The following is a 22,601-nucleotide window of genomic DNA, read 5'->3' as shown; positions in this document are numbered from 1 at the left end:
TATCTGGTTTGAATGCCGCACCACAAATCTCTGCCACCAAACCCCTCTCCTCACTTTCCTTTACCTTTCTATTTTGAGCTCCTGCTCGTGTGTGTGTGTGTGTGTGTGTGTGTGTGGTCTCTCCTCTGTGGTCTCTCTACAGACGTCACTTGAGACAATCGCACGGGACTTTTGTGTTTCCCCCAGTTCTTCAGCCATGATGGTAGAAAGCCCGGGGTCGTCTTCTTCTCTTTATTAAAAAGAAAAAACGACCTGGAAACATGAAACGCTTCGCTGCCCTGTGTGTGTGGGAGGATGATTCCTCTCAGGACAAATTTATACACTTCACGAAACATGACAGCACTAACATTTAGAGAGGAGCAGTGTGTGTGTGGGTCTGTCATTACAGTTTGGTCAGATTCTGTGGTGATACTATGAGAACTGTAATTACTGAGGAATGAGGAGAAGACGGCGACATGTCTCTTTCTCTCTGTCACCTTTTGCCCCCCCCCCCCACACACACACAAACACACACACACACACACAAACACACACACACAGGATGATCCACAGGATGATTTTGTGAATTTTCTGTGAAATGCGACTGTCGCCTGTTGCTCGGCTGATTCTTTTCTCTTCCTTTCTCAAAACGTTGACTCAGCTGCACGTCCACTGAAAACTGTACTTCTGCAAAAGAACCCAGTTCCTTTACGGCGTCGGAATAATACGAAAAAAATGTGTTAGCGATTGAGAGAATTCACATGAATGTGCCCTGAAGTTGGAGCAACGACTCAAAGTCTGCAAAAATGCTCCTACGCGAGTTCCAGAGTTGCCGATGTCATCACTTTTAAACCAATTAACATGATTTCAGTTTTAAACGGTAGCTTTCGAATGCAAACTCCGTCGTCCCTGTCCCACTTTGTTTTAACGCAGATATTGGAAAGAGGAGTCGAGGTGTTGTTTAAACACAACTCAGGAGCACATGATCACAGTTAATTCATATTCCCAAGAGAACAGCAAACAACTGAATTCTTTCAATAGATTTTTAATAAATATCCAATTAGAATGTCTCTCAGTTCTAATTCCTCCACCAGATACATTTCAATTTTCATCAGGATCCATCAATTCTCTGGGAAATTGGTGATGATGCAATATTTTAGAAAGTCGTGAAACATTCCGTGATCCAACATTTAATGGATTCTTTCTTGGCACATGTCCGAGAGTCTGGTGGAAATCCTCTCACTGTCCATCCAAGTACATATCCAACACGAGTCCCAGACGTTCCTCAGGTGAAAACATGACCTCCTCTTATTCGAGCTGTTTCTTTTTGAAAAGCCAGAGCTCCACCACACAAAGAAACCGACTCACGCCTCTTGCACGCAGCCCGTTTACACATGACATCAGGTGAAGACAGAACAACCAACAAATCCAACAGAATTCCGTTAAAACTTCTTTTCTGTTTCACCGTCTGACTTCAAAGCTCAATATTTCTTCAATAAAAGACCAAGTTGCGTACGACTGAACGTTTCCCACGTGTTTCTCTTTAAGGAACGGTCTGAAATACGTTCACGTAATTAAACACACGTTTCAACACGACTCAAAGCCTTTGAGAACATCGAGAAGGAGACAGGATGAAAATATCCATTATTGGCTGCAGAACATTCCACTCTTGAAATATTAGCATCAACTTTGCAGGATCCACACAGATTGAATAAAGATAGATACGCTGTTGGTCATTATTATTAAAATACACTCGCTGAGCACTTTATTAGGAACACCTGTGCAGCTGCTCGTTCAATCGACCAATCACTGGGCAGCGGATCAGACAGGCGCTGCACTTAATGCTCACATCAAACATCAGGACGGAGGGAAACATGGGACCTGAGTGGTTCTGGCTGTGGGATGATTGTTGGTGCTGGTTTCTGAAACTGAGGATCTCCTGGGGTTTCCATGCACAACAGTCTCCAGAGGTTTTACTCAGAACTGTTAAGAAAAATAAAAAAAAACCCATCCAGTGTGAGTATAAATCCTGCAGGAGGAAACGCCTTGTTGATGACAGAGGTCAGAGGAAAGTGGTCAGACTCTTTGGAGCTGAGAGAAAAGCTCTGGTAACTCAGAGAACCACGCTTTACAACTGTGGTGAGCAGAGAGGATCAGGACGAAGGAAACCTCGAGGTGGATGAGACCGTGTGGCTGAGATCTGAGCGTCAGCCCACCGGGACTTCGGTATTTTGTCGAGCACCATTTTGGTTTGTTGAAACCAGAAGGAGGCAGTTACATGGCACCATCACACCTCAATGCACGCAGTGCTTTATCTTCTATCTTTAATGTCGTGTTGTATTAGAAAAAGACTTGAAACTACAGATCAAGACCAGAAACTCCAGAAAATATTCACTGATAAATCAAATGAGCCGCTTTGACAGGTTTCACACGTGACTTCACTTCGAGGGGCTGCACCAAACCTGGACGGCTGAAGTTTGGGCAAATACAATAATAAGATATCCAGAACCAGCCCTCATGCCAGAGTTTGAGAACCACCCTCTTCATTGATGTGTGTGTGTGAGTGAGAGAGAGAGAGAGAGAGAGAGAGTGAGCTTTATTCAGTATGTGCTGCTTTCTAATTAAAGCTGCTGCAGCCTGTCTGCACACTGCAGGATGAAGAGTCCTAATAAGGAGGAGATCACGGTGGACACACACACACACACACACACTGGTAATCCCATTCCCTCGCTGCCTCTCACCCCTGCGGTTCTGGCTGTGTACGTGTCCTAATGGCTTTGTTGTGCCGTCGAGTTCACTGGGCCGGTCAACGAGTCAGTCGGTTTGTCGGTCACTCAGTCAGCTGATTAACCTTTGACCTCCTCGGCCAGAAAGGCTCCCATTGCAACTAAAAGACGCCGCGGATGAACAAACTGTGTCGCGTGTTCGATCGGATATCATTTTATCAAGTTAGGGACAATTAATGGGTAAATAAAATCAAGTTATTCTCCTCATAGAGACGTGACTGATTCTAGCTGACATTTAAACCGGTGGAGAGTTACTGCAGGTAACTGAGGTTAAAAAAAGATGAGACCATTTCTCAGAACGCAGCGAGCTGCTGAGTGAACCACAGTTTTTCTACACTTCTCTAATTTCCCGCCAAGTTGTGCAGAGGAAGTTAAACGAAAATGTACTTTGACCTCAAATACAATGAAATTCACAATGTTCAGTTCACTGTAAGAATATGAGCTTTGGCCTCAAACAACTGGGACATTAAAAAAAATATATATATTTAATGCAAACTGTGTTTTGCACATTCTTCAGCTGCCGATATACACGACTTGAAAAACACACACAGACGAGCTTTCATAAGCAGAACGGTTTCAAACACTCAACTGCAGAACAACAACTGTGATACTGGAGGGTTTGGCAAAACCATGAGTTATGATCAGAATCATTTCTTTCTGAAATACATATCTGTGTATGGAAAGTACAGTGTTGTGAAGGCTACAGGAAACGATTGTGGTCATCGCGGTGTAAAAACAACATTAATTGCAGGTCTTATGCATCAAACTCCAGTGTGCCAGTCGTCTTTCCACTTCCCAGAATGCTTCACCCTCACTTTCCAACTCAACACTAATTCTCGGATCAGCATGTTTGATTTGACGACTTTATTTGTCGGTTAGAGGAGAAAAAAAAAAAAAAAGCAACAACATACAACATCCAGAGAGCAAACGAAACAATAAAGCGTTGAAATGAATAGATCGACCACTGACACGCTCTCTTTGTCCAGAATCTGTTCTGGGAAAATGTTCTTTCCGTTCAGGACAGATGTTGGTATCAGATCTGAGACGCTCCTTTTACTTTGTTCACCATCGATTCTGGAATATCAGATTCCATGTGTGTGTGTGTGGCCTACAGGGATTTAAGTGGGTTCTACCAAGAACTGTGGCTAATTTAAGAAACACAGTAAGTCTAGATGTTTCTGGAAGGTTAACTCACACAAATGACATGCTGGAGAGTTATGTAACCGAGCAGTTAGTCAGAATTGAAACCGGTGAGTCTCTCAGCCAGACAGCAGGTTTGGTATTCAGGGCTGAATCCAGGCCAGTCAGTCAGTCAGTCTGCCAGTCGGCCTGTAGGTGGCACATTAACCCACTTCTCCACTGATGCTGCTCTTTGTCTGTTTTCGCTGCTGTTACAAAATGTTCTTTCCTGCTCTGCTGCTGTGATCCGCCCCACATCAGCTGCTCCACACTTCAGACTCCACACTCCAAAAGTGGAACAGCACATTTCCCTGGTTGTTTTTTTTTTTTAAACCCAGCGGAGCTCAGTGGGGGGGGTGAATGCTGCATTGTGCCTTTGTGTGTGCAAATGTGCATGTGTCGAAGAAAAACGACAAACAAAGCATGTAGGTGACAGACTTCAGGTGACAGATTATTACTGAGAGAGCAGAACGCGTCATGCATCAATCCCAATGATCCACAGTAACACAGAAGGTTTATTTACATGCACGAGGACACACGGGGTTGTGCTGCAGCTTCATACACCTTATATCACATTTAGACCAAACCTCACTTCACCAGACAGCAGCACGTCTCAGTATTATATTATTATTATTATTATTATTATTATTGCAACGATCGATTTAAAAAATAAAATCATTATTTATTACAAACTGTGTGGATTGTGTCTCTAGATACATGTGTAAACCACCAGATGATCGAGTGACCCTCTCATGTTAAATATCAAATGCAATATTAGAGGTGAGGGTGTGTATTTAAAGAGCTGGATGAGTGTGTGCGTGTGTTTGTGTGTGTGTGTGTGTATGTGTGTGCATGTGCGTGTGTGCGCAAGATCCCACCCCCCGTTACAGGATCCTTGAGCTGATGAGAACTCACGTGACTCGCGCTCTGATTGGCCGGTGCGTCTGCACGTGTGCCGGCGTATCCCCGTCCGTTATGTAACGTGATGTGTTCAAGAGCAGCGACGTGGGGTGTATGTGTGTGTGTGCGTGTGTGTGTGCGTGTGTGTGTGTGTGTGTGTGTGTGTGTGTGTGTAGACTGCGGTATTTGAGTGGGACTTCTATGGAGTTCATTCATCCCAGTGGACAAACTCTATTTTGTGTCTAAATCCTAATTTTTTTCTATTCATTGCTTATTTTAATGTGACCTGTCGTTCAACAGGGTTGTTATATATGTTTTTTTACAGTTGTGGTTTATAAAGAGCATTTGAGTGAAGGAGACACAATTCAGTTAATCAGTAAATTAAAAATAAATACACTTTAAAGTAAAAATGATTTTTTTTTTACATGTGCATAAAGAAAGAGGATCCTATAGAACTGTACGAAAACTTTGCATAGGAAGAAAATAAGTGCAAATAAAAGGTAAACTGCACATTATCTTTTTAACTGCATAAAAAAACAATACAAATACACGCGTACATAAGTTAGAGGATCCTGCACAACTGTAAATCAAAAGTATATATTTCAAGTGTAAGACAAAAGAATAGACAGAAATGATTTGCACATAGGTTGTGCGTGTACAACAGCTAATGAAGTACATAAAAACAAAGGTTACAGCAGCTTGTACTACTGAGTTGTAGTAGTAGTAGTAGTAGTAGTAGTAGTGGGGGGAGGAGCTGGGGTGGATCGACGGGTGGTGAAATCCTCCTGCAACAGTTTCCAACGTGGCTGTGCACGTCTGTCCCTCCGCCACATTCCTACAGTTAAAGGTAAAGAGGAGACGGGTGCACCGTGCACGGTCCCTGCCGTCAACATGCCTCAGAAACCCCCCCGCACACACTCACTGCACTGTAACCGCCACATTCCTCGGTCAGCGCTGACTAACTTCACTTTCTCCGCCACGAGTCGCTCGTGTAGTTTAACGGGGATTCTGGACCCTGAACGCACCGCTCTGCGTTTGTCCCCCTTCGTGAATACGTCTTCTAAGTGATGAGCCGTAAACAGTCTGCGCTCTTTGCGCTCGTTACGTAGAGTTCGTAAGAGGAGACAGACAGGCGGACAGACAGACGGACAGACAGACAGGCAGTAAGACACCCGGCTTCTCTCCCCGGTCCACGTGTGTTTCTGTCCTAACTTTTGCCGCCACCATTTTCCTAGAATTCCCGTCTGGGCGGTATCCCTCCGCACATAGACCCGGACTTCACCGCGGGATTACCGTGAATCCACCCTTCCCGTTTTTTTCCGCGAGGACTCGATCGACACATCGACCGGCGCGGACTTTATCAGCCGTGGGTTTGATTCCCGTCGACCGCCCGCTGTGGGTTTTGGCGTTTTGGCGCGATTACGCCGCGGAAGGACACGGCGGTTCTCGGTGGGCGTATAAAGCGTGCGCCGCCGCCGGGCCACACCCACTGTGTCTGACCGGAGCGGCCGAACGAGCGATGTTACCCCGCAACGACTCCACTCTCTCACGCAACGAAACGACCTCCCGCACCGCCCGGTAGCTTTCTGTGGACTTTACCGGAGCTCCCGTGGTTTCCCGGTGGTTTTCACTTCTTCCCCCCCCGCACGGACAGTTGGAGGTGAGGCGGCCCGCGTGCAAACCCAGTGTCTGCTAAGTTAAACATGTGCGTCACCTCCCGGGCAGATGTTAAAAACTGTGTTGTCTGCGTGTGTTTGTTGTTGGTCCGTTGTGTGTCTGCGGCTCGTGTCGTTTTTAAAAACGGTGCATTGTGGAGAGCGGGCCGGTTTCACGTGGGGACCCGGCGTGTCTCAACCCACGCCGGGTTTAAATGACCCCTGCAGAGGGTTCAACACTCAGAGTCTGGAGCTTTGACATTGATTTTCACTTTGTTTTCCTTGCGGAATCAACCGGCCTCTCTCTGAATGTCTTATTTTAATATTCATCTGTTTAAGGAGTGAGTCGTTTAATTTTTTTGCTCAGATTCGATGCAGCTGCTCAACGAGGTCTGGTTTACGCACATGCGGGCAATGCAGCCTGACGGCGCCTGTAGCGCCGAGGCGGACCTGCGTTCAGAACCTCGTCCAGAAAATGATGTTTTCTCATTTCCACCACATCCAGACTCGCGTTTCCTTCCAGCTGTGCTCAGTCACCGCCGGTGTCAGTCGAAGCCTCGCGTCCGGCTGCGTGAAACAGTCGCTCAGTGTTGAGGTAGTGGGGGGAGATGTCATTATAAAAACACTTGTTAATTACCTAATTTTGCTGGTGTGTATTTAAGTTTTGGCTCAGGTTACCCAGGCAGTGATGGCACACACACTCACACACACACTCACACACACACACACACACTCACACACACACACACACTGCTGCTTTGTTCTCCTGCTATACAGCCACATACCACTGCACCCCATAGGAACAGTGAGGGGATTTTCCCCTCATCGTTAAACACGTGGACTCTGTCTCCTCCACCAGCAGCTGTTGATTTAAGCATGAATTATATATATATTTTTTATTGTGTTTTGCAAAGTAAACTTTTGACTGATTTGTTAAAAGCTGCAGAAATCCTGCATGTCCCAAATATGAGCTACACATCGTGAATAATGACTTTTAAATTGTAATGTGTGTGTTGAGTGGATTTAGTTTATTTAGTGGAAAGTGAGTGTGTGTGTGTGTGTGTGTGTGTGTGTGTTACCTGCAGTGTGAGCTGCTCGGTCATATGTGTGAGAGTGTGAATTAACACCAGAGCTATTATAAAAGGAGGAAGACAGCCCCCTCCATCCTTTGCTCCTTTCTTTGACACTGTAGTTTTCCTGTCAGCACGCAGCCCTGCTCCTCCTGCGGGTGTTTCCTCTTAACTGTGAGAAGGAGAACATGTGCATCGTGGAACGGAGGTGCAAAGTGTGTGTGTGTGTAGCCCCGTCTCCCCCTCAGCTGTGCTCCTGTGACGTCACGGGCAGGGAGGTGATATGTGAGCCTCCTCCCGCGGAGCCCGTGGGGGCGGGGACACTGATGTAAACACAGTTAAATGGGGGCTCAGTGCCTGTTGGGTCTCATTGTGGAGGAACTGCCTCAAACTACTACACGTGCTGCTGCTGCTGTGATTAACCCCCTCGCACTGTGAGGGGTCTGTTGAACTCCTCTGGATTTAAACTCTACAGCTGCTCTACCTCTCTGATTTTATTTTTCCTGTTTTTTTTATATTATTATTATTATTATTTTTCCAGATTCTGCCAACATGTTGCAAAGCTTCGCTCAGTCGCAGGATTGGCTTTACTCAGAGCCGCTGCTCTTTGACGACGAGTTCTGCCAGAGTTTGATGAAGGACCTCCAGTTTCTGCCGACTCCCCCCCAGTCCCCTCCCATGAAGGCCGGAGCGGGCAGCAGCAAGCCCCTGTCCAAGGAGGACCAGCTGAGCTATGTGTCGGACATCCTGCTGGAGGACCACGACATGCAGCACAACTGGAACTGCGACTTCTTCCACTCTGATGCTGCAGAGAAGGAGGGCGAGCCCAGCCAGCCCTGCTCCCCTCTGGAGGAGAGCAACGAGGACTGCCTGTGGCAGTGCCTGGCAGCAGACAAGAGCCTGCTGGGCTCCAGCCCCCTGCTGTCTGACATCGACACCAGCATCTTTGAGGAGATAGCTGGCTCCACACTGGACTGCCAGAACCTGATGGACACTCAGGAGCCCAGCGAAGCCACATCGGACTACGGATCAACTGGTGGCGAGCTGTCCGTGTATTCATCCAGTGACTCTGGTGAGTTCAGAACTTCTCCTCTTTGCACTTGTACTTCTACTCAGCTGGAAGTGTAGTCTGGGTGTTTGATGTATCGGTTGTACTTCAGTGATGCACTTGGGATCCGATTTTTAAGCAAAATGATTAATTTTCTTTAAATTCATTTTTTATTAATGTTTCAGTGCTGATAGTCGGATCAGACTTTAATCTCACTCCTGCCTCCTCAGTGTTGCATCTTATCAGTATAAACAGACCTCGCCCAGAACAACACCACATGCATTTCATTGATAAATCACTGTTAATGTTTAGTGGCACTAAGCCCAAGTTGTTCTTTGCTCTCGGCTTATCTGGACTCAGAACGCCCACCTGTAATCTGCAGGAGCTTTTGTGACTCGAGGATGCTGTCGGAGTGTGGGCAGGGTTTAGGCTGTTGACTGACACCGGTAGATGAGAGGTTTTAGAAGAGATAATTGACTGAGGGGCGTGTGTGAGTGACTCATGTGCAGCGGGTAACAGTGTTGTGGCTTCGTCCATTAACTTCCTAATGAGTCATCTTTATCGACGCAGCCCTGTGGCATTCTTGGCAATAAATCAGAGAGGAAGTGGCAAAGCGGCATTTGTTGAAATCTCTTTATGACTCATTTTCAATATTTATTACATATAAACAATGTCCTTTTTTCTGGATGCTTGTTTTTTTTATTATACTCATTCATTTCATAATTAAATAAACAGGCTTTTGTGTTTTCCTGCTTTAATTTAGCTGGAAACACTGAAACTGTAACTAGTGTTTATACCCTGAACTGTTGCTGTAATCTAGAGTCGCCTCACAAACGATTATGTGTGTTTACAGTAGAAAGGTATATTTACACAGCAGCTATACACTGAACCAGTCCCTCATGTTGGGCTGTGTAAAGTGTCTACACTCTTGTTTTGGTGTTAGTGCGTCTGGAATGTCGTCATACCATCACAGAACAGATTTACCACACAATGCCAGAAAACTCACCTGAACCCAATTTCTCTTATCGCCCCCCCCCAACAGAAGAAGAGATTGATGTGGTGACGGTCGTCCGCTGTTCCTCCAGCCCCTCCCCTCTGCCCCCATTGGCGGATCTATCTACCCGCCAGCAGAAACACGAAGAGGAGAAACGGGCTCTTCAACGCCACCACATCGAGATCCAGCTGCAACACAACTACGCTGCACCCTGCCCCGCCTCACCGCCACCATCCTCTTCGTCCAACAAGCGCTCGAGAGGGAGCGAGAGCTCTTCGCGCTTCCACCACTCTTCTCGTAGCTCCTCGTCATCGTCGTCCTCGTCGCGGTACCAGCACCACCACTCGCCCAGGAACTCAACGGAGACGGAGGACGAGGAGGAGCGGCGACGGACTCACAATGTGATGGAGAGGCAGCGGCGCAACGAGCTTAAGAACTGCTTCATGCGCCTGCGCGACAACGTGCCGGAGCTGTCGCACAATGACAAGGCCTCCAAGGTCGTGATCCTGAAGAAGGCCAGAGACTGTATCTACAACCTGGAGGACCAGTGTCACAGACTGCAATCCAAGAGGGACAAACTGAGAGACAAACAGGAAGAGCTGAAAGCCAGGCTGGAAAAGCTCCACAGCTAATGGACCACGCAAACCACCATTTACAGACATTGTGTGTGTGGGGAGGGGGGGGGAGGGGAACAGACTTTGTACAAAGACAGGGGGATGGGCGGCGGTAAAAGGATGGCGTGTCATGCTGAAAACAGCGCACAAAGTTTGACATTTCAAATACTTTATGGCAGCAGCGGGTCTGGACTGAGTGGACCCACTGCAGCCGCGGACAGACACAACACACTCATTGCCTCAGAGTTGATCATTCTCATGCCTTGACTGCTGACTGTTGTAGAGCGTAGGATCGTTTTCATTTTAAAGTCCAAACGAGGACAGAGCAAGCAGATATTTTATTTTTTTAAGTGTGGCTGGACGCACACCGAAAGGCAAGGCAAATTTTGTAATTGTTTCCGTATGTTGTGGAGTTTTTTTTTTTTGTGTTTTTTTTTAACTTTGGCAGGTGTAAGATGGCACACGTGATAAGTGTCTGTTGGGTCAAATAACTGGAAGCCACAGCAGCTGAGTAGTCGAATGAAACTTGAATATTGTGTTTTCAGGATGTCTTATAGCCATACTAACCAGTGATCCCTCCACTCTGACCAGTGTGTGTTGGTGGCTCTGAAGTTATTTGGTCGAACGTCACTTCCACTTAAATTCCAGTTCTTGTGCTGATTCAATTTTCCCGTTCAGGACGAAGGTTGTTCAGTGTGCGTTCAGCCCTGTCTGGCCTCAGGCGGACCCTTGGGCCCAACACCACTCTGTTATCAGGTTAATGTGTGTTAATGACTATACTGTATTGACCAGGTTTGATACTGTACACTTAACAATGCACAGCATCGGTTCAGTTCACCGACAGTTCCCCCGCCTCAGAGTGTTTGTTTGTGTGTGTGTGTGTGTGTTCTCTCAGAATGGAAAGTAGTTTTTGTATTTAAGTGTCAATAATGAGTTGTTCAGACTTGGACTTAGCCATATTTAAACTTCATTCAGGTTTAGAGGCTGCTGAGCTGGAACGTGAACTGAACCGCGAGCCGTGCTGTCGTAGCAAATTAGCCAAAGCCGGGACAGAAAACCTCTGGATAACATTTGATTCGTGCACGTCTCACAGTGTCGTGTCGTATTATTTAATGGTTCTGATTGGAGGAAGCTGCAGCAGCGGCAATACTGTGACATTAAGTTGTGTAGCGTAGCCATTTTGCCAAGTGTAAGTTAATAAAAACCGTCAAGAGTTTTTAAAATTAGACAACCATTATCCAGTGGAAGTAGCTCCAATGTTCTTGCGACTCAGTCGGTGGCCCTCGTGGATGAAACCTGTTGGAAATTAAAATATTCTGATCGTGTCTCCATCCTTGATCATGAAATATCAAGGTTTACAGTCACATAGATTTTCTGTCCACTGCGAGATCTCATTTGAACCCTGTGTTACATTAGCAGGGTCCACTGACTTTGACCAACATTCCCCGGTTGTAAAAATAAATAAATAAATGGACGACCTCCAACGGCGCCGCTTTGCGCACAGTCGAAAACGGTTTGATCACAGGTTAACCAAACTGCTGCTAGCAGTAATGATGTCAGGAGGTAAAAACATTAAAATTAAGGCTGTACGTGTTCAACAGGAAGCTGTTGTAACTCGTGCTATGGGCTGAATCTGAAGTTTGACATTTTCAATAATGGGGTTGAATATTTAACGGAATGCCATTTTATTCTGAATATCTGTTAGTTGCCAATGTTATCAATGAACGTGCTGTTTTGTAATGAAATGCGCAGATGGCAAAGTGTTTGCTCATTTGTGTCAAATGTCTTAAGGTGCATCCTGTTTTTAAGAATAGAGTTCTTCCTCCCAGCTCGGTAGGAATAATGAGAAAAGAGGGCGTTCGTTCAGGACTCTTTGTTTCTGTGATTTGATTCTGTCGCTGTCTGGTTAAAACTTTGTCTTCCTCCACCTCATGTCTTCGCCTTCTTGGCCATTTCTTCCAAACGTCTTCAATCCTCTTTCAAAAAGTCGTCCTGTGACGATAATTGCCTTCTGAAGAAGAGTCAAGGTTTTAACGAGACAGCAGATATATTTTTTTTCTTAGCGTCTATAAACCTACCTCCACCTGGCTGCAGTCTGGCCTGTAATGTGGTTTTTTTGTGGTTTAAATATTGTACAGATTTTGTGAAATAAAACTATTTTATGTAAATATTTTTGTTGTATCATAAATTATTTTGGTTTATTTTCCCTTTTTATTTGGACTTTGAGGATCCTATAAGAAATGTTATGTTCTTTACAAAGCAGCACTTTTTAAAAATGCAATTAAAGAATGAATTGAGAGTTCAACATCTGTCTGGTTTATTACAAGCACACGAGCACAAAGTGGTTTAGAGTCACGTACTGATTCCATTTAAAGAAAGAAAAGCAGAGAAATCACAGCTTTATATCTTTATACATTATATGTTATACTTTATGCTCGTAATTGTACAAACTAAAAAATATAATGCATGTAATTTATGTGACGCTAACGATTCTCGAAGACATTTAGCCATCAGGGTTTGTTAATCTGGTAAAGTGGATGTTCCAGACATCCCTCTCTTCAGCTCGTCCTGAATTTTGGGCTTCAGTGTCTTGCCCAAGAAAACGAAATCGAACCACCGACCGTCTGATTAGTGGACGACCAACTCAATCTGAGCCAAACGATGTTTAAATGAAGTAGCTGAACAATTATGTCAGACAGATTGTTGATTATTGCCTCTGTATCACCTCACAGCAGAGAGGTAGCTGGGTTGCGTGGGTTCAGTTCAGTCAGGGGGCTCCTGCTTCCTCCCACAATCCAAAGACACGCTGATTGGGGTTCAGTTAATTGGAGAATCTAAATTGGCCGTGAAGTTGTGTCATGACGTCAAACCCGGGTCACCCTTAGTTACATCAGTGAATCTCAGTCTTCTGAAATATCACCTGAAGTGAGAAGGAAAGACGATGAACGGCACCGTGCAGGTTTCAGTCGCACCATGAGAAATCCACGGTCCCCGCTCGGGGCCAAACTGCTCACCTTCACACACCTGTCCCCCTCGGGGCCCCTCCCGGGTGGAGAGACATGTGACTGTTTTCTCAGGGCAAAGTATGAGGCTGCAGGGGGTGGATGTGTTGTGCAACCTGAGTTTCCTTGTTATCTGGTTCCTTTGACGTGTAGACTTTTCTTTCGAGGTAAATTCTGGAAACCTTCAATTATTTTTAATTTCCAGTTGATGTGATTGTATCTGAAGTACTTATGTGTTTGGACATGATTCCTCGCTCAAACAATAACCTCCAGTGTAATCGACATAATACTTTGTACTTGTAGGGGTTTCCATAGTAACATAATGGTAAAATAATAATAATAAAACTTGTTGGCTGTTTGGGCTTCGATCCACGAGGCAAAAGTGTGAGCAGTAATTCTCCAGAGACTAAAAACCTTTATCTATGACTTACTTTGTTTACAAGCCAAGGGTCGATGCATGTTCCCAAACAGCCAGTGCAGCTTCCTCCAAAACATCAAATCTGTCGCAGCCTCTCGTTCGCATGGATCATTTTAAATAGTGTTTGTCTCCTGCTCTGCAACAGTTAAACAGTGTGACTGAGCCGGAGGGGTTTGCTGAGAAGGATTTTAAAACCACCTTACACATTGTTAAAAACAGCCAGAGCACAATCAATCAATCACATTTTATTTGTTTAGGCCACATTCACCGATTATAATTTGCCTCAAGGTCTCAACAATCTGTATGAGGTGTGACATCATCTGTTCTCAACCCTCGACAAGAATGAGGAAAAACCTCAAGTCCAAAGTGAAGCTCTCAGGGCAAAGGGAAATAGATAAAGAGGTTTAACGATGTTTAAACCGTTTATACAAAATCAAACAGGATAGAACAGGATGAACATTCTGGATTTGCTGAAAATTAAAGAGCTTTTTCAAAGGTTTTTTTTTTTTAACTGTCAATTAACCCTGAACCCTTATTACAACACAAACTCTGCTCAGTTCAATGGTCGCACACATCATCTCACTTTCTTTCTGTCGCCTGCTTTCAGCCGTGCACTGAACTCCGAAGGTGGAGAGGGAGACAGAGAACCTCCCGCTGCAGGTAAAGTCCAACTTCAACTCTTCTGGACTTTCCCCTCAGGTCAAGAGAGAACTTCTGTTGCAGTAATGTTAGATTTATTTGCTCACACACACGTACGAGGACACACAAAGGGGGATGCAGAGAGGTGCAGCGAAGACTCAAAGATCCCGTTCCCTCTCTCCGGGCTCTGCCAGCTTCAGTCAGTGTGGTCTAACATTTCGGCCCAGCTCTAGTGTCTGCAGAAGTATTTCCTCGTATTTACCCTGAATTCCTCAACATTCCTGTCGTGCCTGTTTGTAAACCTGCTGCTCAGCTTCTCTCCGGTCCAGACTGACTTCTGAATACCCTGAACGCCCCACGTTAGTGTCAGCCCGGGTTCAACTCCCCCTGAATGAGTTTAAGATTATTTCAAAGACTCAAGTCAAAGAGTTAAATGTTGTATTAAGTGATGTAAAGATGGCGGCAGAGTGTGTGTGTGTGTGTGTGTGTGTGTGTGCAGGTATGTGGGTCAAGGTGAGCGGGTGGATGGGACTGCCATGTGTGTCAGATAGCAGCGGACAGATGCCCTAAAAGCCTTTTCATGTGCGAGCGACAGATTAGGTTTGTTGTTTTATGAAGGCGTGCAGGGAGAGGCCTGATAGTGAGTCTGCTAACTACACACAAACACACACTGTTAGAGACGTGTAGCGGCGAGGAGGAGGAGCTTTGCTTCAACGAGACTTTGTTGTATTTTGAAATCGACAGGATTTTAATCTTTTATTATGTTTTTACTTGTTCCATGTGCGACTGACTCATACAGAGTTTATGGACAGAGCAGAAAAACTACAAAAACAATTTTTCAACCCTGACGAATATGTGAGAACCACAGTAAAGTTGTGCATCATAGAGAAATATTCATCAAACACAGAGGTTTTATTTACGTTGTGTTTTAAAGTGATTTCACATGATAGAAAACATTTCATTAAATACAGTTCTGTGGAAATCTAATTAAAAATAAATGAAGTCGCTCATTTCTTTTTTGTATATTAGTTGTGAGTGTGTAAGATATTGTCAGTCTGTGTGTGTTGTGTTCACAGGTTCAATCATCTCCAGCAGGCAGCCATGTTGTTCTGATCCGTTTCTGTTTCACCAGAGCGAAGGAAAAGCACTGAAGTAAAGGAAGTATTAAAACCTGACGTCCTGTAACGTGTCCACATCAACAACCGGGATTCTGACAAAAACATTTTAAATTGACAGCAACAGAAAATGAGCTAATAAATAAACTGTAAAATAGATAAAAGTGCCTTAACTTTCTGTGAGGCTTTCAACTCTGCTTCCAAGAGAAGAAGAGGGAAACTTTATTTATTCTAGGCCACAGAGCAGAGTGTGTGTGTGTGTGTGTGTGTGTGGTTGTGACTGTTTGCTTCTAATGTGGTTCAGTGACCCAAATATTCTGACTCCAAGAGAGAGAGAGAGAGAGAGACAGTGGGGAGGGATGGGGAGATGGAAATAGAGAGAGGAGAAGTTGAAATAAAAAACAAAGAGACCCTAAGAAAGAAAAAAAAAAGAAGAAGAATTCCTGCTCACTGTGAGTTTTTCAAACTTTCGAAGTACACGTCCTCTGTGTGTTGATGGTGTTGAGCCTCTGCAGCACAGTCAGATGTGTGTGGCCCCATGTGGCTGAATAAACAGCCTCTGTAGCCAAGCAACAGATCTAAACAGCTCTAAATGCTTCAAGGATAAATAAATAAAGAGATAAAGTCTTTAACCGAGCCGCTGTTTAACTTGTGACAGTTGGGGAGGATATTTTCGGGACCACTGACCAAACCAAAAGGCTGTTTGGGATTCAAACCATAGACCGTAAATAAAGATGGACGCCGTGCCTACGCTTCCTCCCATTGTGCTAAACTGAAGCCAAAACAAATGTCCTGGATATGGGCGCCGCCATTTCGCATCGTCGACGTCAATTGAAGTGTGAGCGATCGCGGTGTGAGGTCCCGCTGATACATGCGCTCGACCAATCAGGAGTCGGCTTCCATCACAAGGTTCGACGCAGTTTTTACAGAATCAAATAACAAATTAAAACCAAATGTGTCCGAAAAACCAACAGCTGATCACGTTTGTCAAAACTTTGGTCAAAACCAGGAACTGAGCGGGGGACGTATGAGACGTGGGACAGAATCATTTCTGAGGAAAATATTTATAACATGACTTTCTATTTTGGAAGAGTTCCATCTGCTGACCTCACTTCACCCGAGAGACAATTAAGAAAGTCCAGTTTCTCTTCAAATCAGTGTCTCCTGATGTTTGAGCGTCTTCTCTGAATCTTCCTGGGAACGTGATTAGATGTGTGAGAACTTCTATGTGTCACAGAATCACATCCGTTCATCTGTCGGACAGTCGGTGCGGAGCAGCCGTGACCATCATCCTCTTCATCATCACGCGGAGAAGTTAAATCCACATTTTGCCTGGATGTGACTCAACAGCCGGTAAATGGACAATCTTTCCTTCTGGGTTGTTCCACGGCTGACGCAGCTGCCCTACATTCCCCTCATCTGTAACCCATTACCCACAACTCTTTGCTCTGGTGGCCGGGCCAGGAGCTCCCCCTCCCAAAGGGACGCCAGCCAACACTGACGATGCATTTCCCGTCAGTACGTCACTGCCTTTAAGACTCACGAAGGCTGTTATATCAGAGCTGTGTCACAGACACGGGATCCTGAGCTGGGCTGGCTGGCACAGTGTGTGTGTGTGTGTGTGTGTTTGTGTGTGTGTGTGTGTGTGTGTGTGTGTGTGTACAGAGCTGGTGGGGATGCCAAGAGAGTCTGTTCAACTTATTAGTGTGACTGTGTGTGTTTGCCTTTGTGTGTGTGTGTGTGTGTGTGTGTGCGTACTTGTTCTATAAACAAGTTACACGCAGAGAAAATTCAGGATTCATTTCCAGCCTGAGGTAAAACATGGCCCTGGGGCCAAATGTGCGAAGTGAGCGTCGAGTGCATTCGTGTGTGGAAGTGTGAGACTGAGGTGCAGCACCTGTCGCAGGTGTTCACCTGATCGTTCACGCCGCCTGTTTGCTCACAGTTCGGCTCCTCCCCTCCCATCAAACGTGTGAAAGTGTTCTCGTCGACACATTAGCATGCTAAAGGAAGTAGCCATCTGTCTGTCTCACACGTCGGCTGCGAGGTCAAGGAGACTCCGCAGAGTCTGCTTCCTACAACTCTGACCTGACCCTCGGAAAAGACTGAAGCACGATTGGTGTCCTGAAGCTTCTGGAGCTTTTTTTTTTTTTTTTTTACTTCGTCCAGTTTTCCCATGAATGCAGGACGATGCTCTCAGAGTTTATAATGTCACACGGCTGGAGGTTCACATGGAACACGTTTCAAATAACATATATATATAAAAAACAGAATCCCTGCGAGACAAACGCTGAGGCGTCGGACGTCATGTTTCCGAGCACAGCCTGTTCTCCCGTAAAAATCTACGAGAGAACTTTTACGAGCGTTGAATCTACTTCAACATACAGCAGTGCTGGAAAAGGATTTACTGGCTTTTGTATTTCCTGACAGCAGATATTTACCACTTCTATCACATTTGAACACATTCCCCACACGTCTATGTGAACGAAGGACGGACGATAACTTTCTGAACTCCAAGAGGAACGCAGCTTTACCCACAATGCAACTTTACCACCAACACTGAGATTTGGGTTTGGTATGCTAATGGCAGCTAGTGTGGCGTCAAGCAGAGACGGTCGTCCTCAGACCAAACTCATGCCGACTCAGCTCCCTCCAAAATCCCCCAGATAACGATTTGTGACATCGGTTCTTCAAGTTCGACGACATTTCACATCCTCGTCCGCTCGTTTCCACACGATGGTGAAACCAGCAGAGACCGGAGAGATCGCTTTATGGCGCTGAAACCTTATGACCTGTTTACGGTGCTTGGTGTGGACCAGTTGGCCTCAGTGAGAGTGTGTGCTGTCAGCGTCACCTTGTCCTTTCACCGAGACGCTGTGATGCGACACCTCCGCTCCGCAGCTGAACCTGTCACAGAAAACATGCGTACGCGCTCGGACCGTGCACTTTGATCAGGCTGATACCTTTATCAGCTGCTTCACAGAATCGGGGTTACTGAGTTCAGGCGAGCGACGAGGGGAGGTCCCAGTGAGCGTGAAGCCCCGAGTGGAAAAACAAATGCTGAAGCTTGAAAATTCCCCCATGACATCTGACTGGTTTCCTCTGTGGTTTGCATGAAGAGAGAGAGTGAGAGAGAGAAAGACGAGAGGAAGACATGTTTCAGATTCAGGTTCACTCATCTGGTCCAACACCACTTTTAGTCTGGGTCAGCTTCATGTTCACACTGACACACACACACACACTGACACACACACACACACACACTCGGGCAAACATGAGGTAATATTGACCCACAGGTAACTCATTCACTGGACGGTTTTGGTAACTTCATTGCACCATCAACAAATCTAACTGTGGTGACTCTGGTGTGTTGACTGCTATTGGTCTCATCAGTAATCCACAATTCACGCTTCATAGTCAACGCACGTAGCCTCCGCACAGGTGTGTGTGTGTTTGTGTGTGTGTGTGTGTGTGTGGGTCGTATGTCAATTGCACCAAAACACCAGTGGCGGTAGAGTTTCTATGCTGGTGTTGAGTGTCGACTGGTCCCCTCTGGCGCGTCTGTCTTCGTCAGGACGATGGCGAGCGTTACTCAGAGGATTGTGTTGGAGTTGGAGCTCCGTTACTTTTTCTCAACGAACTGCAACGAAGAAAAGAAAGATGACGTCTGTGTTCAACCGTCCGTGACACGTCCACTTCCCCCGGCCAATCACAGTTCTCTGGTGTTTGTGTGCATCGTATTTCACAGTCCGTTCCCTGGTGCTTGTGATGTTTTCACATTCAATTTTGTCTCCTACTTTTATATTTTTCATATTTATACTTGCACATACGCACCACAGCAAATTCCGTGTGTGTAATAAACCTACTTGGCATTAAACCCTTATTCTGATAATCTAACCTCCTCTTTAACGGATGGAATCGCTCATTAAATCCCATTTTCCTTTAATATTAATAATAATAATGAGACATTGTATTTATATAGCGCTGATCAAAGCTCTCAAAGTCGCTGTACACAATGAAAACAATAAAATCTTTAATAAAAATAAAAATAAAAACGATGATAGTGAGGTTTACTTTGACAGTATCCTGTGAGCTGAGATGTGGATGGAGAGCGGAGAAGTGTTGGGACTCTGGTCGTTGGATGTCGTTTATCTCTCTTGTGTCTGTGCTGAGCAACACCGAGGAGAGAATCTTTGAAATGCTTTGGGGAGTAAATTCCTTCCAGAATCAGCAGCAGCTAATCCCACTTTGTTACTCATTAGTCTCCTGCACTTTCTCTGTCTTTGTCTCTCAGGGACGCCCGGTGTGACCCCCCGCTGCACTAATAAATACACTCAGTGTTCTCAGTGAGGCGGGTGCGGAGCCTGAAGTTCTGCTGCGGAGCTGTTCAGATGTTAAGAGGCCGTTAGCCTGCTCCTCAGAGGTGACCTGAGCCCGGAGGAGGCCTGCAGCCCTGAAATCTGGTTTCATGCACATGCAGAGCATTGTTCACCAAGCGTGTGACGGACGGGTCAGATCGGATCCACGACACAATATTCCTTCCTACTTTATAGAATCTGAAGGTTTGTTGCTGCAAGAAATGTGTAATCCCAGATATCTGACATGTTTACATGCACAGCAACATTCTGATATTATCCTCACAATCTTAATTCGATTATTATAATTCTGAGTGTGATTTTATTTATTTACACATGTGGAGTTCTCTGATCTCACTGACACGTAAACCTCTGGTCTCTTCTTTCACGTGTCCTGAGCTGTGTTGTGATGATTCATGTTGGTGAGTCACACTCTTTACAGGGATTTCCCCACAAAAGATCAGCTTTCCCGTCTCAGGTGCGTTCTCACTCATGTTTATGTCACAGAACAGCTCGTATCCAGGTTCCATTCGATATTTCACACATTGTCTCTTCACGGTTTTGTTTCCTTCACACATTTTGTTTTTGTTATTCACTTCTTTTTAATTGAAGGATCCCTCAGTTACCATCACAACACACCAGAGCTAAATACAATTAATGCTCAAAGCCTGTTTGTAGATTATATATAAGATTAGATCAAATATAAGATAAAAATCCTACAGCTCGATTTTATCCTACAGTTCTACCTCAGCACATTTTCTTAATGCTCATTGATTTAAAATGCACGTATCATCTCTTATTAATGAGCCAGCATGACATCACACTGTGATCCGCTGCTTTAACTTGACAGTATTGACACAAAGGAGGAATTATAAACCACCATGTGGCATCTTCACTTCCTGCTCTGCCTCTTTCTGCGCCCCGAGGCTACAACCACACAAACCCTCGTTTAAAACCCCCGGACGTTAGAGGCCCCGGTCGGTCACCTACAGAAGCCCCGAGGGGCCGCGAGGAATAAAACAATAAAATGTGACAAATGCACCAAATTGTTGGCGTCGTTACGAAGCTCTTTTGTGGGATCACCCTAAATTTCACAGACACTTTCTAAACTTTCTGTCGTCTGTCTTTACTGTATCGTCTTCAACAGGCTGCAGATGAGGAAAGCGTCAAATTTCCAGTTTCTTTATACTCGAGTCTGGTTTTCTTTACATCATTCATTCAGTCATTTGACAGTTTTGTCTTTCACTTGGTGCAGTAATCTCACTTTTATTCATATTTATTTCTTCTGCACTTTGATCTGCAGCAAAGACGCCAGAAAATACAAAAGTGACGAATGAAAAGACGAGGAGGAGAGTGAGGGATGTAAATATAATCAAACACATATAATCAGCGTTAGCAGGTCAATAAAGTCGGAGTTTGTTCTTTGTGCAGTTGGAGTTGATTTCACGGTTGTCGGACGCAGCTGCTCATCGTGACTGATGAGGCCTGTTGGTGCACGTCTGCTCCTGACTGACCTGCTCTGAGGAAGGTTCGGAGTCACTGGTTGATTCTGTGGCTCTCTCTCTCCGTCCACTACTCTTATCTAAAGTTTCCCCACATTCCCTCACTCTGAAACTATTTCCTCCTGATAGAGAGCCGAGCTCTTTATCCTGCTGCTGTGACTGGGTGTGAATGAATGTTCTGCAGACAGTATTTCATTAGTTTTCATACAGACAAACAACACACAACACATCTTAGAATATAATCAACGCGATGACTATGAAAGCTTTCAGTAAAAGTATAATGGGACTTCATTGAAACATTATTTAGTGTTTAAATTCTAAAGTAGGAGAACCCCTCGAGGGCGTGAAGGGCTTGTATAATAAAAATAGATGAAAAAATATAAGTAAATACAGGATGTTAACTTCAGACATGACCTCTGTCACCACTGGTTTCATTTTATTTTGCTCTAAAGGTTAAAAAAGTATTTGTTTACTATCGAACGAGACAGGATTTCTTCTTAGAGGAAGTTTAACTAGAAGAGCTCGTGTTGCATTTCTGGGAACATGTGTCAAGTTGGACAAGTTTTAATAATTGCTTGTTGTTTGCAGCAGTTTGTCTGTTTGTCTCTTTTGGCCTGAGGAGGACAACGGGTCATTTTTAACATTTGAACGTTTCACAGGTTTTGACTCCGGGTTTACAGCAGCAAACATAGTGGAAGGACATGGGTCAAGAAATAATCCACTGAATTACAAAATCACAGAGGTTTTTTCCATAAATTCTCCACAGACTTTATTTGAACGACCGTAATGAACAGAGCCGTCATGACGCCACTCTAATGTGACACTTCAGACAGATTCCCTGGAATCAGAGGCGTGACGTGTGACACAGCAGCGTCAACGTTTGTCTCGTCCTCCGACAGAGACGTCGATCTGCCTCCAGGAGGGAAAACAATGTCCCTATTACATGTTAATGCAGAAAAACAAACTCTGAATAAAGGTCAACATTCACACCTTCAGCAGGTGAAAGGGGTTTCTTGGTTTTTCTTTCCCGTCTCTCCTAATCGGTTTGGCAGGTTTGTCTAAGTGTGAAAGTTTTTTCAAATTCAGACTCCGCTCCTCTGCCGTGGAACGGCGGTTATCTTCTTTTAGACTGAGAGGAAAATGCTTCAGAGAACATCAGAGACCCCAAACACCTCCTCCACCTCTTACTGTAAGACCTGCTGTGCTGATGGGAAATGAAGGCGGAACTGAAAGTGGGCTACAAGTGTGTGTGTGTGTGTGTGTGTGTGTGTGTGAGGAAGTGGGTTGGGGGGTCGTCGTGTATGAGTGGTAACGGTCTCTGGTAACACTCCTTCTTGTCAGGGAG

The 22,601-nt window shown here is 45.1% G+C and overlaps 1 protein-coding gene across 3 annotated transcripts; it reads left to right on the top strand.

The window, feature by feature from the left end:
* The first annotated feature begins 6,005 nt into the window (after window positions 1-6,005).
* Window positions 6,006-12,530, top strand: mych (myelocytomatosis oncogene homolog). Of its 3 annotated transcripts, none has more exons than XM_020107873.2 (3): window positions 6,006-6,504; window positions 8,111-8,641; window positions 9,660-12,530. In XM_020107873.2, the coding sequence occupies exons 2-3, from the start codon at window positions 8,122-8,124 to the stop codon at window positions 10,241-10,243; spliced, it is 1,104 nt and encodes a 367-aa protein (XP_019963432.2). In that variant the 5' UTR covers window positions 6,006-6,504; window positions 8,111-8,121; the 3' UTR covers window positions 10,244-12,530. The 3 variants fall into 3 exon arrangements, with proteins under 3 accessions (XP_019963432.2, XP_019963433.2, XP_069387531.1); XM_020107874.2 differs by having other exon boundaries at window positions 6,371-6,549; XM_069531430.1 differs by lacking the exon at window positions 6,006-6,504 and adding an exon at window positions 7,938-8,010.
* The last annotated feature ends 10,071 nt before the right edge of the window (window positions 12,531-22,601 follow it).

Source organism: Paralichthys olivaceus, chromosome 2 (assembly GCF_024713975.1).
Source record: "Paralichthys olivaceus isolate ysfri-2021 chromosome 2, ASM2471397v2, whole genome shotgun sequence".
NCBI lineage: Eukaryota > Metazoa > Chordata > Actinopteri > Pleuronectiformes > Paralichthyidae > Paralichthys > Paralichthys olivaceus.
This window is presented reverse-complemented; position numbering and strand designations above follow the sequence as displayed.